The sequence below is a fragment of the Sciurus carolinensis genome, chromosome 5 (assembly GCF_902686445.1).
Source record: "Sciurus carolinensis chromosome 5, mSciCar1.2, whole genome shotgun sequence".
Taxonomy (NCBI): domain Eukaryota; kingdom Metazoa; phylum Chordata; class Mammalia; order Rodentia; family Sciuridae; genus Sciurus; species Sciurus carolinensis.
The window spans coordinates 167855590-167868780 of record NC_062217.1 but is presented as its reverse complement, the minus strand read 5'-3'; the positions used below and the strand labels follow the sequence as shown (position 1 = coordinate 167868780).

Here is a 13191-nt window from a genome sequence, read left to right as displayed (position 1 = left end):
TCACTCTCAGTATGCTAAATTACACCAATCCAATTTCAATCTAAACCCCAAATTTTCTCCTTTTTCTTATTTGTTACTTCTTTGTTTGACAGAAAGTTGGCTTCTGCTATCCTTAATATACTTCCCCACTTTATCCATAAGTATATTTATAACCGTTCTCCCACCTCTGTCACTACCTTTTCCACCATGAGGATGTCACCTTCCTCTCCGTACTCCATGCTGGGCTATCCCTGCAAGAGGACAAACTCATCCTGTGTGGCTGCTAACTGCCCACACCAAGCTATGCTGGTTACTCCCTCCCTTCCACCCCCACAAAAGCTTCCTAGAAGAGCTGATAGCGGAGATGAAACTTAAAAAAATATTCTCTTCCTATTTTCTAGAGCATCATACCCAATATAGTAGTCACTAGTTATGTGTAACTATGTTAATTCCAACTAATGAAAATGAAATAAATTCAGTTTTCATTTTAAAATAAAATGAAGTCAATTCATCAGCTCAGTAGGCACATTTCCAGTGCACAAAAGTCACAGACAGCCACTGGTACTGGACAACACAGGTATCAAACACTCCCAGCTGTGCAGAAGGTTCTACAGGAATGGGGCGTTTCTGGTGCCTTCATTCAAATAAAGTACCTGGTTCCCCTCAACAAGAAGAGGTATAGAACTCATTAATTTATGCAACCATCAATTGCAGGACTCAGGTCAGCTGACGACTTTAAGTAAGGATACTATTCAAACAAGTGAGAAAGGGAATCTCAGTCTCTGATTCTACCTTCAGATAAGACAGAAACACCTTATATAAAGCAACTTAAGAGTCGATCTGAAACAGATAAAGAAAATATCAAAAAGCAGAAATAAAAGGGGCTAACTTGTAGCCTGAAGGGACAACACCTCAGGACATCTGCAGACGGGGGGTCCAAAAAGTTTAGATCTTTCACGGCAGAACACCTCTTTGATAATACGGCATTTTCATCTAAGACGCATTTAAGAAATACACCATTGACCAACAGTATCATAATAGAGCAAACTGAACTACAAGTGCTTCTCAAAACTAGGAGTTGCTTATTCTAAAAATAGGGAATAGCACAAATCATCCACATCACACTGTAACACTTCTCAAGCATTTTTAAAGCAACATTTATGATGCAGTAACATACCAGTTCAGATTTAAAGTAGCCTATTGTGTTTTCATCCAATTGAAAATATCTTCTCTTCCAGTTTTTCATCTACCAGAAATAAACACAGATACAAGATTAGTTTCTAAGAATGTCAAAGGTTAACCACTACTTACTCATTCCACTATGAACCCCCAATCAGAAGAGCAAAGTACTGAAACATCTCACTACCCTCCCGCAGTAGGCAATAAATGAAACCTTGGCTCTCTCTTGCTACTGTGGCCTTCCTTGAACTTCTGGTTCAACTTTTGGTGTCTGGATTTTAGCTGTTATTATTAGTGATTTTATGATATTTCCTATTTTTAATGCTTTACATGTGAAAAAAAAAAGGGGGGGGGGCACTTTTCTTTCCTCCTCATCCTCAAAAAGTAAACAAGCACAGGAAATGTTATTAAACCACTTTGGGTTTCTCCATCTATAAAACAAAGAAAACTTCTATAAGTACTTTACATGAAATATTAAATGAAGTATTTTATATATTTATAAACACATATTTATACATATTTAAATGTTTTCTATAATTATTTTTGTTAATGAAGTACAGTTTTGTGGGTGTTCTGAAACATCTCTAAATGATATTTTGGGACTTGGTAGTAAATCAAAAAGGGATCCCTAATTAACACACAACAGAGCATCACAGCCTAGTGACAATTCTGATTCTACCCCTAGACTCTATAGGGAGAGACCTCTGGCCATTGCCCCCATTTCCCTGCACCTAGAGGAAGTCAAACAGAGCTTGGGCTGACCTAAGGGAATAGAGTTGCCAGCAAGGGATGAGCAATCAAACAGAACTGCCAAGAGAGTTGCTGGTTTGTTTTTTCCTTCTCCTTTATATTTCAAATTGTAAAGTTTATTTTCTCATGCAATTCTGAAAATTTAGTCCACACAGAAAGAATACATTAAACTTAAGAAAAGCACTTTGGACCCTTAGAAACACTGCTAAGTTTATACTTCCCACTTTCTGGTGACTGCCCCTTTGCACTAGAGCTCTTTCCCTCACCTGTTCTGGAGGGTACAGAGAATCAACAGGAAAACTTTGCAAAGTAAATTTAAACTGCTGGAAAGGCTCATTTAAACTGACGGTTAGTGGGAATAGGACTTAATTTACCCAGCTGTCCACGGACCAAGGAAATACTATTGTAACTGCATTATAAACATAGAATAATAACCCCTGGACTATCTCCCGATGTCTTTCCCAGTATGCTAGTCTTCACTTTGGGTCTTTCATAAAATAAAGCCAACAATCTGAATGTTAACTTGCAAGTTTGCTAGTACATTCTCATTTTTCTTAATCTCACATTTTATTAAGTTACTCACCACTGCTCCTTGTTTCACACAATATCCAGCTTTGATAACGGCACTGTCAGGAGGTGGTTTTGGAGTAAAGCAAGGAAGATGGCTTTGTGATCGTTTCAAATTATTTCTGTCAACACTCTCGCCACATTCATTTACTTCTTCTTTCTAAAATGGAGCAAAATAAATTTTCTTGCGTGTTTGACTGCAAAGACAACTTTCATTTCATACTGTTACCTACCTTAATGCAGTCAGGAACACAGGTTTTGAAGAGAGGAGTTTTCTAATTAACCTGAGATACTTAATCCTAATTTTCCTACTTTTTTTTTTTTTGTGATTCTTCGATATATATTTAAATGCATGCTTTTCTAAAGTATGTATCATTAGTTTAAATCATTTATATACTTTTGGGTCCACAAGTGGTATAAGTTGTACAATGAAATATTTAACAATTAGAGGAACTATGCAAGAATATATGCAAGAATATGCAAGAAGAAATGTATTTCTTCTTTTATTTATTTTTTGATTTTAAAAAATTTTTAATTTTTTATTTTTATTGTAAACAAATGGGATACATGTTGTTTCTGTTTGTACATGGAGTAACAACATACCATTTGCATATTCATACATTTTTCCTTCCCCCCACCCCACCCACCTCTTTTCCCTCTATACAGTCCCTCCTTCCTTCATTCTTGCCCCCCTCCCACCCCCCATTACTTGTCATCATCCGCTTATCAGTGAGATCATTCGTCTTTTGGATTTTTGAGATTGGCTTATCTCACTTAACATGATATTCTCCAATTTCATCCATTTGCCTGCAAATGTCATAGTTTTATTATTCTTTATAGCTGAGTAATATTCCATTGTATATATATACCACAGTTTCTTTATCCATTCATCAATTGAAGGGCATCCAGGTTGGTTCTACTTTTGATTAAAGCACAAATTTCCACTTCTGTGGTTCTATGAAGTCCTGCCACTAATGCTTTTGTGGGGTGGGGGGTAACTTCCTATTTTGAAATAATTCTATAAATTCTTTACAAGGAAATTTATCACCCTAACCAAAATATACAAGAATCCTCTACCCTACAACCAGATTCCCCAGATAAGAGAATGCATAACTATAGATTACATTACTAAAATCCAAGAAACGGACACTGGTATACCTACAAACCTAATTCAGATCTTACCAGTTTCAGATGTACTCATTTGTCTACGTGCATACATAGAGTTCTACTCAATTTGATCACGTGTAGATCTGTGTAGCCACATCACAATCAAGATACAGAAGGCTTGCTTGTGCTACCCCTTTAGAGATCCTACCCCAATCCTTCCCAGTCACTTACTTGTTCTCTTTGTCTGTAATTCTGACACTCTGAGAATGTAAATGGAAGCATACAGAAGGTATTTTTGAAATTGTTTTTTCCCCCACTCAGAAGAATTCTCTGGAGATTCATCCAGGTTCCTGCTTGTATAAGCAGTTCAACCCTTTCTGTTACTGCTTTCTATAGTATGAATGTACTATACCAGTTGTTTAACCATTTACCCATGAAACAGCATGTGAGTTGTTCCTAGCTATTAGGAGAATTAGGAATAAAGCTACTTTTTTTTTTGGTACTAGGGATCAAACTCAGGGCCTTGTGCTTGCGAGGCAAGCACTCTACCAGCTGAGCTATCTCCCCAGCACCAGAATAAAGCTACTATTAACTTTCATGTACAGGTTTTATCTGAACATAATAATTCATATCTTTAGGATAAATGCCAAGGATCATGTTGTAGTTTGGATCCATAATACTTTGTACTCCAAAGGCTCACATGTTGAAGGCTTGGTCCTCAATGCAGCAGTGTTCAGAGGCAGGGCCTTCAGGAAGGTGACTGGATTATGAGGGTTCTAACCACTTTCAGTGGATGAAGCATGGGAAGATTCATAATCTGATGGCATTATTGGGAGGTGGTAGAAACTGCAGGAGGTGGGGCCTAGTTGGAGGAAGTGGGTCACTGGGGGCATTCCCTGGGTGAATCTTGTCCCTGGCCCATTCCTTGCTTCCTCTCTGCTTCCCAACTGCCATGAGGTAAGCAGCTCTGCCCCACCATGCCCCTTCTGCCATGATGCTCTGCCTCACCGTAGGCCCACAACAACAGAGTCAGCTGACCATGGGTTAAAATTTTTGAAATGGTGAGCCAAATTAAATCTTTTCTCTTTAAAGTTGTTCTTCTTGGGTATTCTGTCACACTGACAGAAAGTTGACTTAATACAGAGTACAAATACTGAGCTGGAGCACAACTGTCAATTTATTTGCATAATAACAAAACAGCAATATCTGCCAAACTCTTTTTTGAGAGTGTCTGAACTATTTCACATTCCCACCAAAAATGGATGAGACACTGTTTTTTCCTCCTTTTTGTTAGTATTTGTCTTGTCACCAGTTTTATTTCAGTTACTCTAATAGATATGATATTGTAGTCTTAATTACTTCCCTACTGACTACTCATGGTGAACATCTTTTCATGCGCTTATCGGGATGTGAGTTCCTTTTTTAAAATGTCTGTCATGAATTTTGTCCACTTTCTAATTGGATTTTTTGGGGGGGGGGGTTTAATTGTTGGGTGTAATTGTTGAGTTCTTTACATGTTCTATATACAAGGTCTTTATTGGCTATGTGGCTTGTAAATATTTTCTCTCAGTCTGTAGCTTTTCTTTTCATCTTCTGAACAAGGTCTCTCACAGGGTAAATATTTTTAATTTTGATGAAGTCCAATTTATCAGTCTTTTCCTTTTGTGATCATGTTTCTGATGTCAAGTCTAAAAATTCTATTTAGTCCTAGATCTTGAATATTTTATATAATGCTCTTTTTCTAAAAGTAAAGTTTTATATTTTATATGTAAGAGGTTTTTAGACCTCTAACTATAACAGAATTCATGTTTCTTAAAGCACTGGCTTGTTTGTTTCAACATCTAACAATTTAAAATCCTACAAATAAGCCAAAGGTATATTTTCAGGAACTCCTAAAATTCAAGAAAAACCTATGTCTGAATTCTATACATATCTTGAGGAATTTTCAACCTGTTCTACATTTAGATAGGTGGACAATATTACTTATATACTTAACTCACTGCTTACACAAAACTTACTGAATAAATTCATCATGCAAATGAGATTTAACATCTTCCTGATACTGTTACCTAAATGCTTTATAATGAGTAAATGCTTTATTATTTTATGAACTATTGCAAAATAATAAAACAACAAAATTCTTTATAGTTTTTTAAAAATGGTACTCCCCTCCCCCCCACAGAATTCAAATTGAAACAGCCAGAGGTATAATATCTAAATAAAACTAAAAACAGCCTTGGCCCTAATGTCAATGCAAGTCACAATACAGGTGAAAGCAGCTTTGTCTAGTTGTATATTAACCAGAAGTTTAGCAAGTTAAAATCATTACTTTTAGAAAAAAGTAAATACAGATGCAATCCTATTCCATCTTTTTATCCAACTCTGGTAAAAACTAGAAACTTAAAATCCTTTGCCAAGCATAAAGAAAGCATTCAACAGCTAATTAATTAACGTATGATTTTTCTTTCCACTAATCACTGTCCCCTGCTAAAGACCTAAAAAATACAATGTATAATATAATTTAAAAGGTTTATAAGTTTAGTTTAAGTTCAAAAGATATGAAGGTAATGAAAATGTACCAACACTGGCAATAATAATTTCTTTAAAATTTCTCGGTTTCTCCTATTATTAGTAATTTAATTTGCATCATAAACTCATTCCCTAAATAGCAAAACAAAAAATTTAAGCTTATAAAAAGTAATAATTTCATTAAAAATTGTCTACAAATTTTTGTTATTCATCGTACCCAAGTGAGGTTTAATTTAGCACGTCAATACTTTTGGGATACAAATTATATCAATATTCCAGTATTCTCTTTCAGTTCATGTAGTACAGGTTGTAGGAAAAACAGGTTTAAAAATTATACATCTTTGCAAACTCTTTGAATCAGCAATTTTATTTCCAAGAACTAATCTTTTAGATAATACCAATAATGTCTCTAAAGTTTAAGTTGTAAGAATGTTCATCATGGCTGTATATAAAAGAAGAAAGATAATGAAAAAGAACTCCATTTGTCCAACAACAGAGTGTTTGTAAATTCTGGTAAATTCATGGCAGAACTACTATAAAGTCATTAAAAATGATATGTAAAGTTGGGCACAGTGCTGTGTTCTAATAATGTCAGTGACAGGAGGCTGAGGTAAGAGGAGAAAAAATTCAAGGTCAGTCTCAGCAACTTCATAGGACTTTGTCTCAAAATAAAATTTTGAAAAAAAAGGACTGAGGATATAGCTCAGTTGGGGGAGGGGGGGCACCCCTGGGTTTAATCACCAGTACTGAAGAAAATAAAAAAAGCAGAATAACTTCAGATGATTTGGAAAATGTTTGTGATGTAAGTGGAAAATACCTAATACATAATTCATATCTCCATTTCTGGGGGATAATGTACAAAGAAGGCCCAGAGAAAACATAAAAAGAATTAAATTTTTTTTAATCTGTAATTTCCATTTTTTTAAAGTAATAAACATATACTTTGGAAATAAACACAAATGCAGAAGGGATTTTTTATAGTAATGAGTATCTCATTAGTTTAGTAAAGATGCGTTGTTTTAATTTTACTTTTTAAAAATTTTTTTTAGTTGGAAATGGACACAATATTTTTACTTTATTTATTTTTATGTGATGCTGAGGATCAAACCCAGTGCCTTCCTTACATGTGCTAGGCAAGCACTCTACCACTGAGCCACGGACCCCAGACCCCACTGTTTTGGTTTTGATGACAATATAAAAATCAATAAAATAACAAGACCCTCACGCAATAGAATTATTTATTACCTGAGTTGGAGTAATGATGGGTACACCACCAACAATATCAGTTCTGTAAGACACTTGCTTCTTCCCACATTCACCCTGGCGACTTGGATTATCTGAATTAGACTGTGAGTCTGATTGCTTTGGTACCTGAAACAAAGTTAATCAGTTTGTAACCAGCATTTTATATGCAACTCTCTTTATCATAGAATTTCTAATTGTTTGTTTATATATGATTGACAAACATATATGGAGGTGTATATGCCCACTCCTTTAGGTTCTCACATTAATTTTCTGATCCAGTAATGCTTTATAACAGTCATCAAATGCTGAGTGCTTACTTGGCGCAGGTACTGCTTGATCCACTTCCTCACTGCTCCTTCTTGTCAACCCTATGCAAAGGGGCAATATCTCCATTTGAAAAGAAACAGAGGCTTAGAGGCATTAGGAAACAGGCTCAGATCCTGGTTGTATTAGATCTAGCCAAGTTTGTGTGACTCTCTTCCAAACCACCACAGGCCCTGCTCACTAGAGCACTTAGAGTGCATTGCAGATCTTTGCTGCTATCTCCATTTCCTCCATTCCTACTTGATTCTGCAAGGCCTGGGGGTCAGGGATCACGGCACAGTCATCTTTACTGGTTTCAAGAGAGTCTATTTCCAAACACACGATAAAGGCTAAGACTGGGTCAATAAACACATTTAAAATCAGCAGGAAAAATAACAAAATTCCTAAGATACATTAAAAAAAAATCAACATATTCAAAATAACACAATACCAGAAATTTAAAGATGGGATTCCAATTCTGGAATCAATGATAAATCACTCGTAAGTATAAACAAATAATGACTGTGAGAAGAACAGGAGAATCTCATACCTGAACGCCTCACTGACATGGAATCAAAGATTTCAGAGTCTCCCAAATATTTAACACACACTTTAGCTTTTATGTGTGGCCCAATCAGGGAATAAAGTACTTAGATAATCATTATTTTTTGTCCACAGACTGCTAAACATGTGGTCTGAACTTTTTTTTTTTGTACTAGGGATTGAACCCAGGGACACTTAACCACTGAGCCACAGTCCTCGCCATTTTTATATATATTATGTAGAGACAGAGTCTCACCAAGTTGCTCAGGGCTGGCTTTGAACTCTCAATCCCCCCTCCTACGTCAGCATCCCAAGCTGCTGAGATTATAGGCTTGCAGCACAACACCCAGCTTGTGGTCTGAATTTTAGAAAAATTTTAAGGCTATGAATAAAATGTAGTAAAACACACAACATCAATTATGATATTCAACATGATTTAAAGGACATTTTGGGATCTCGCAGTCTTTTAGAAACATGACAAATACTACTGAAAATCACAAAAATAGTGGTATAAAAACATTTAAGATTAAATAATTTGTCAGTCACATAGTCAATCTGTTAACAAACTCCCAGGAGAACTACAGGGAACTCCATTCACGCTGTTTTCAAAGTCCCTAACCATGCACTAGTGTGATCCCAAGGTAGAGTGGGTTCTCAAACTGAAATGTGCACAAGGTATCACCGGGATCATTACTGAAAACTTCAGATTCTCAGGCTTCATATTCAGAAATTCTGTTTAAAAAATCTATAGTGCATTCCCCAAAAATTATACTGTAAGAGAAAACAATAGGTGTTTTTGAGGGATGTTCACAAACCATAGTTCAAGAAACACTGCTCCAAACCTGACCTCTTTTTTTTATATGATGCTACTCTCACTAGTTTATAGAAAAGCAGGTATTTCATGCAGACAAGGATTTACAAAGCAGCTTTTTTGCAAAATAATTAGCCAACATAGACCATGGGTATGAGAGGATGTTGAGCTGTAGCAGATCCCAATCCATACAAATACAAACATGGACATAACTGTTTATGGATATAAATGACTTGTCTCATGGTGACCTTTATAACTCCCTCTTCTCTCCCTTAAAGGCCACCCTGCCTCCCTCCCTGATGATGCTTCCACTCAGTCTTTGGGCCCAATCCTTCAGTTTCTGGTGTGAACTTATATTACAATGCCAGATACTGGCAGAAACAAAGAAGAAAGAGACCAGGAAAGAAAGAAAGTGAATCCTGGATGCCTCAAGTTCTTAAGACACTACACATTTTAGAGTGCTTTTTAAAGTACAGTAGTGGACAGAATTTTAGTTGTCAACTAAAAATAGAACATCATACCTCAGAACAATCTGCTGAGGAAACATTACATTTTTCTAATAAACAGCATCAAGTACCTCAATTATTTTGACAGTTAAAACATTGCCTTTTATCTGACTGAAAACCAAAAACAGCATTAAGAGAATCTGAAACCAGAAAGTAAATGATCTCTTCAACTGTATTAGATTAAGATATGCTGCTAAGAGGAGAGCCATAAAGAAAAGTAGTAGTTGCTTCTTTTTTCAAGAAGTTGAGAATTCAGCTATATATGGTAATTTCCTATCTTTAGTGTAACTCAAAAATACACCAAAATTTATATTAGGCTTTTACTGTTTTTCTTCCAGAATTATAGTATATTAAAAATTCTCCCCTATGCTATTAAACCCACTGCTTCCAATTTGTCCTTATAATAAAATCAAAAGTTAAATATAGCATAATTCCAATGCTCAAGTCCAATAATTAACTCAGAATTGCATTTTGAAACAAAAACTATCTAAATTATAATTACCTTATTATCTTAAGAATAAGACAAGCCAAATATCCATAAATACACATAACTCCCTTCAAAATTATAGGTACTTGGGCTTGGAGAAGTGGCCCAGCAGTAGTATACACAAAGCCCTGGGATCAAGCCTCAGTACCACACCCACACAAAAAAATACATTTCAATTTTTTTTTTTTTTTTTTTTTTTTTTTTTTTTTTTTTTTAAATTTAGACACTCTGAATGAAAAGTTGGTCTAAATTCAGCCATTAAGCTAAATTTTCAGGAACCTCTAGCCACAAGTTTCCAAATCAGTCATTTGTGAATAAGAATCAGAAAAGTGGTCTCACAGGGCAGGGTGAGAGCAAGTGTCAGACACTGAGGATTTGAATACATTCTTGGCATGCATTTCCTTATGACCCTAATGGTAAAAATTCCAATAGTAGAAAATGAAAAGGTAAAAATAATTAAGAGAATGAAGAGATGAATAAAGTAGACTTTGGCATTTATATGGAAACAAATAGAAATTCTCCATATTTCTCAAAAGTTAAAGGGAAGGCTGATGTTCAATTTATTAATTAGACAGTGCTTGAAGACTAAAACCTAAAATGTTCAGACACAAATTCCTGGACCTGTGATTATTCTGAGTGCTCTCCACCTGAGCTGCCAGTTGAAAATACTACTTTAAAGCAGAAGGCCCAGCTAACCCTCTTGAACACGTACACCATTTTGTTAGAACCAAGGTCCTATATTCAGCTCACACTTCAACTTGCTCTCAGTTGACACTGGGGGGTGGGAGAATCAAACTTGAGTTTTTAACCACAACCTCAAAAAAGATTAATTTTTAGATTAAAATCCAATATTGACTTTTAAATTAAAACCTATGGTAAAGCTAAGCATGGTGGCACACTCCTATACTCCCAGCTACAGCTACTTGGGAGGCTGAGGCAGGCAGGAGGATCAAAACTTGACTTGGCAACTTAGCAAGATCCTATTTCAAAATAAAAATAAAAAGGGTTGGATGTAGCTCAGTGGTAGAAAACCCTGGGTTCAAATCCTAGGACTGCAAAAAAAGGGGGTGGGGAACCAACTATGGTAGAAAAAGACACTAATATGGCAGCTTTCTGATTAGAAATAAACCATACGTATTCTGGACATTCCTTAATAACCAATAAGGGCAGAAACCACCACATTGATGTTATAAACATAGTTAGCTGAAAGTATATTTTAAATTTTGACTTTAACACTAATCATTGGATATTCCCTTCAAAGTTGTTTCTATCACTTCTGTTGTTCTTGTTTAAAAATAAGAAAAAAAAATTCAAATGGCAGCCACCAACCTACATTCTCATGGACTCAAAGAAATCATGGACAATGGTGTTGGAGGATAGTGCACTGAGATGGCAAAGTACTATAATTAGGATGTAGTTAAATAATCATCATTCTTTTATCCACAACCCTCTCATTACCTCTACATTGAAACCACACTCTCAAACTCTAATTTTGGATTTCTAAAAATTTTTAATTTATATGTGACAGAGTATTCAGTAGACCACTAAATTATACAGTTGACCAAAACTGGAGTGATCCCATAGAAAGTTAAACTGCACTTGTATTAAAAAGGAAATTTTGATTTTTTCAAAGGCTCTACATGTAAATCACCAGCAATTTCCATAGGAAAGTTATGAAAAATTAGAGGTTTTATATCCTGATACACTAAAATGTGTAAAATGCATATGAAATAAAAATTGGTTTAAGATTTTTGTAAAAAATAAACATAAAATATGCCTTATTAAAGGATGTTCTTACATGCTATCCTGAATTAAATGTGTATCTAAAGTTGACTTTTGAGTGTTATCAATTCCATATCTATTTTAATGTAATTATAAACACTTACTGGTGAGTGAAGGATTTCTATATATTCTAAAAACGAATCATAAGAACATGAAAACCATTACCAGCAAACTTACCTTAAAAATTAAACATGTCAGGGGATGTACCAGGGAATGAAACTGATTAAATTACATTACGTACATGTACAAATATGTTATAATAAATTTTGCTATTATGCATAATTATACCAATAAGAAAACCAAAAATTTCAACATGAAATAAAGCTGCAAAACCACAAAAGCTAATTAAAAATTCACATTTTAAAACATTATCCAATCCCTAATCAGCTTTGACTTCATGCTAAAAGGTTTAAATGACAGTTTCATCCTATAAATAACTTAGACACAGCGAGTCAAAACCCCCAAAATGGTAAAAAGCCTGAAACCATTCACTACCTTTTCTCTTAAAACACTAAAAAAAGAGTGCTGCTTATTGTTGCAAATTATTAAAAAAAAAAAAAAAAAAAAAAAAAAAATCAATTCAGTAAAGATACCATATACTGTCTTTATATTTCAAGTAGAGAATATCTACTGGGTTAAAAATGATCAATTAAAACCTTTTAAGAATATATACTTCTGAATCAGTTCAAAATATTGCTTTCCTAAAACTGCAAATCCCAAATAACTTCTGCTTTAGGTACAGATCAGAGGTAGTATGTGGGTGTTTTCTGTCATGTGGTGACAGGCTGTTATGAAGACAAAAAATTCAACTCACCTGTGAGAACAGCTTTAGCTATAGTAACTCTTAGGCTGTGATGTAAATGTGGAATCATGCCCTTTAGAAGGAAACTAAGAGGTGACTAACAAGCTGACTTGCAGGGAGCATGTTCCTTGAGAGTAAGCTGTTTAGGGCCAGTAAGTAACCACACTATTAAAACACCCTTCAGTTGGCACAATCCCCACAGAACTTCCCAAGCTTTTCTGGGCAGTCTACAATGTTTCTCTGTAGTGTGCAAGGAGAAGGTGCAGCGAGGCTCAGTCAGGGAGTACACCCCATGCCCTTGCTCATTAGCATCAGTAGTAAACCAGCTCTGAAAAACTGGAACAAAACATCAGGAGGGGCCCTTTGTTCACTGCACCTCAGAGCTAAGCTCCAAAGCCTGATTGGCTGTCCTGGGCACCCAGTCGAAAGTTTAAGAGCTCTGAAAGCTGTAGAAGTCATTTAATCTTTCTAAGCCTCACTTTTTAGGTAAAACCTTCAATCCAACGCCTTTCACAGTATATTAATAAATATCACTGTTCATCAGAAAACAACCACAAAATAAAAGCTCATGTTGGAAGCAAAGAGGCTGCAACATTGGAAG

General features: G+C 35.3%; 1 protein-coding gene across 4 annotated transcripts in view; it reads right to left on the bottom strand.

The window, feature by feature from the left end:
• Plekha1 (pleckstrin homology domain containing A1) overlaps positions 1-13191 on the bottom strand; it is a 60116-nt gene that overhangs the window by 12605 nt on the left and 34320 nt on the right. For all 4 annotated transcript variants that reach the window (XM_047552867.1, XM_047552865.1, XM_047552866.1 and 1 more), the window contains 3 exons: positions 7357-7482; positions 2492-2635; positions 1157-1225 (listed from right to left, as the gene is read on the bottom strand). In XM_047552867.1, coding sequence (XP_047408823.1) covers positions 1157-1225; positions 2492-2635; positions 7357-7482 — 339 coding nt within the window. The remainder of the gene's footprint in view (positions 1-1156; positions 1226-2491; positions 2636-7356; positions 7483-13191) is intronic.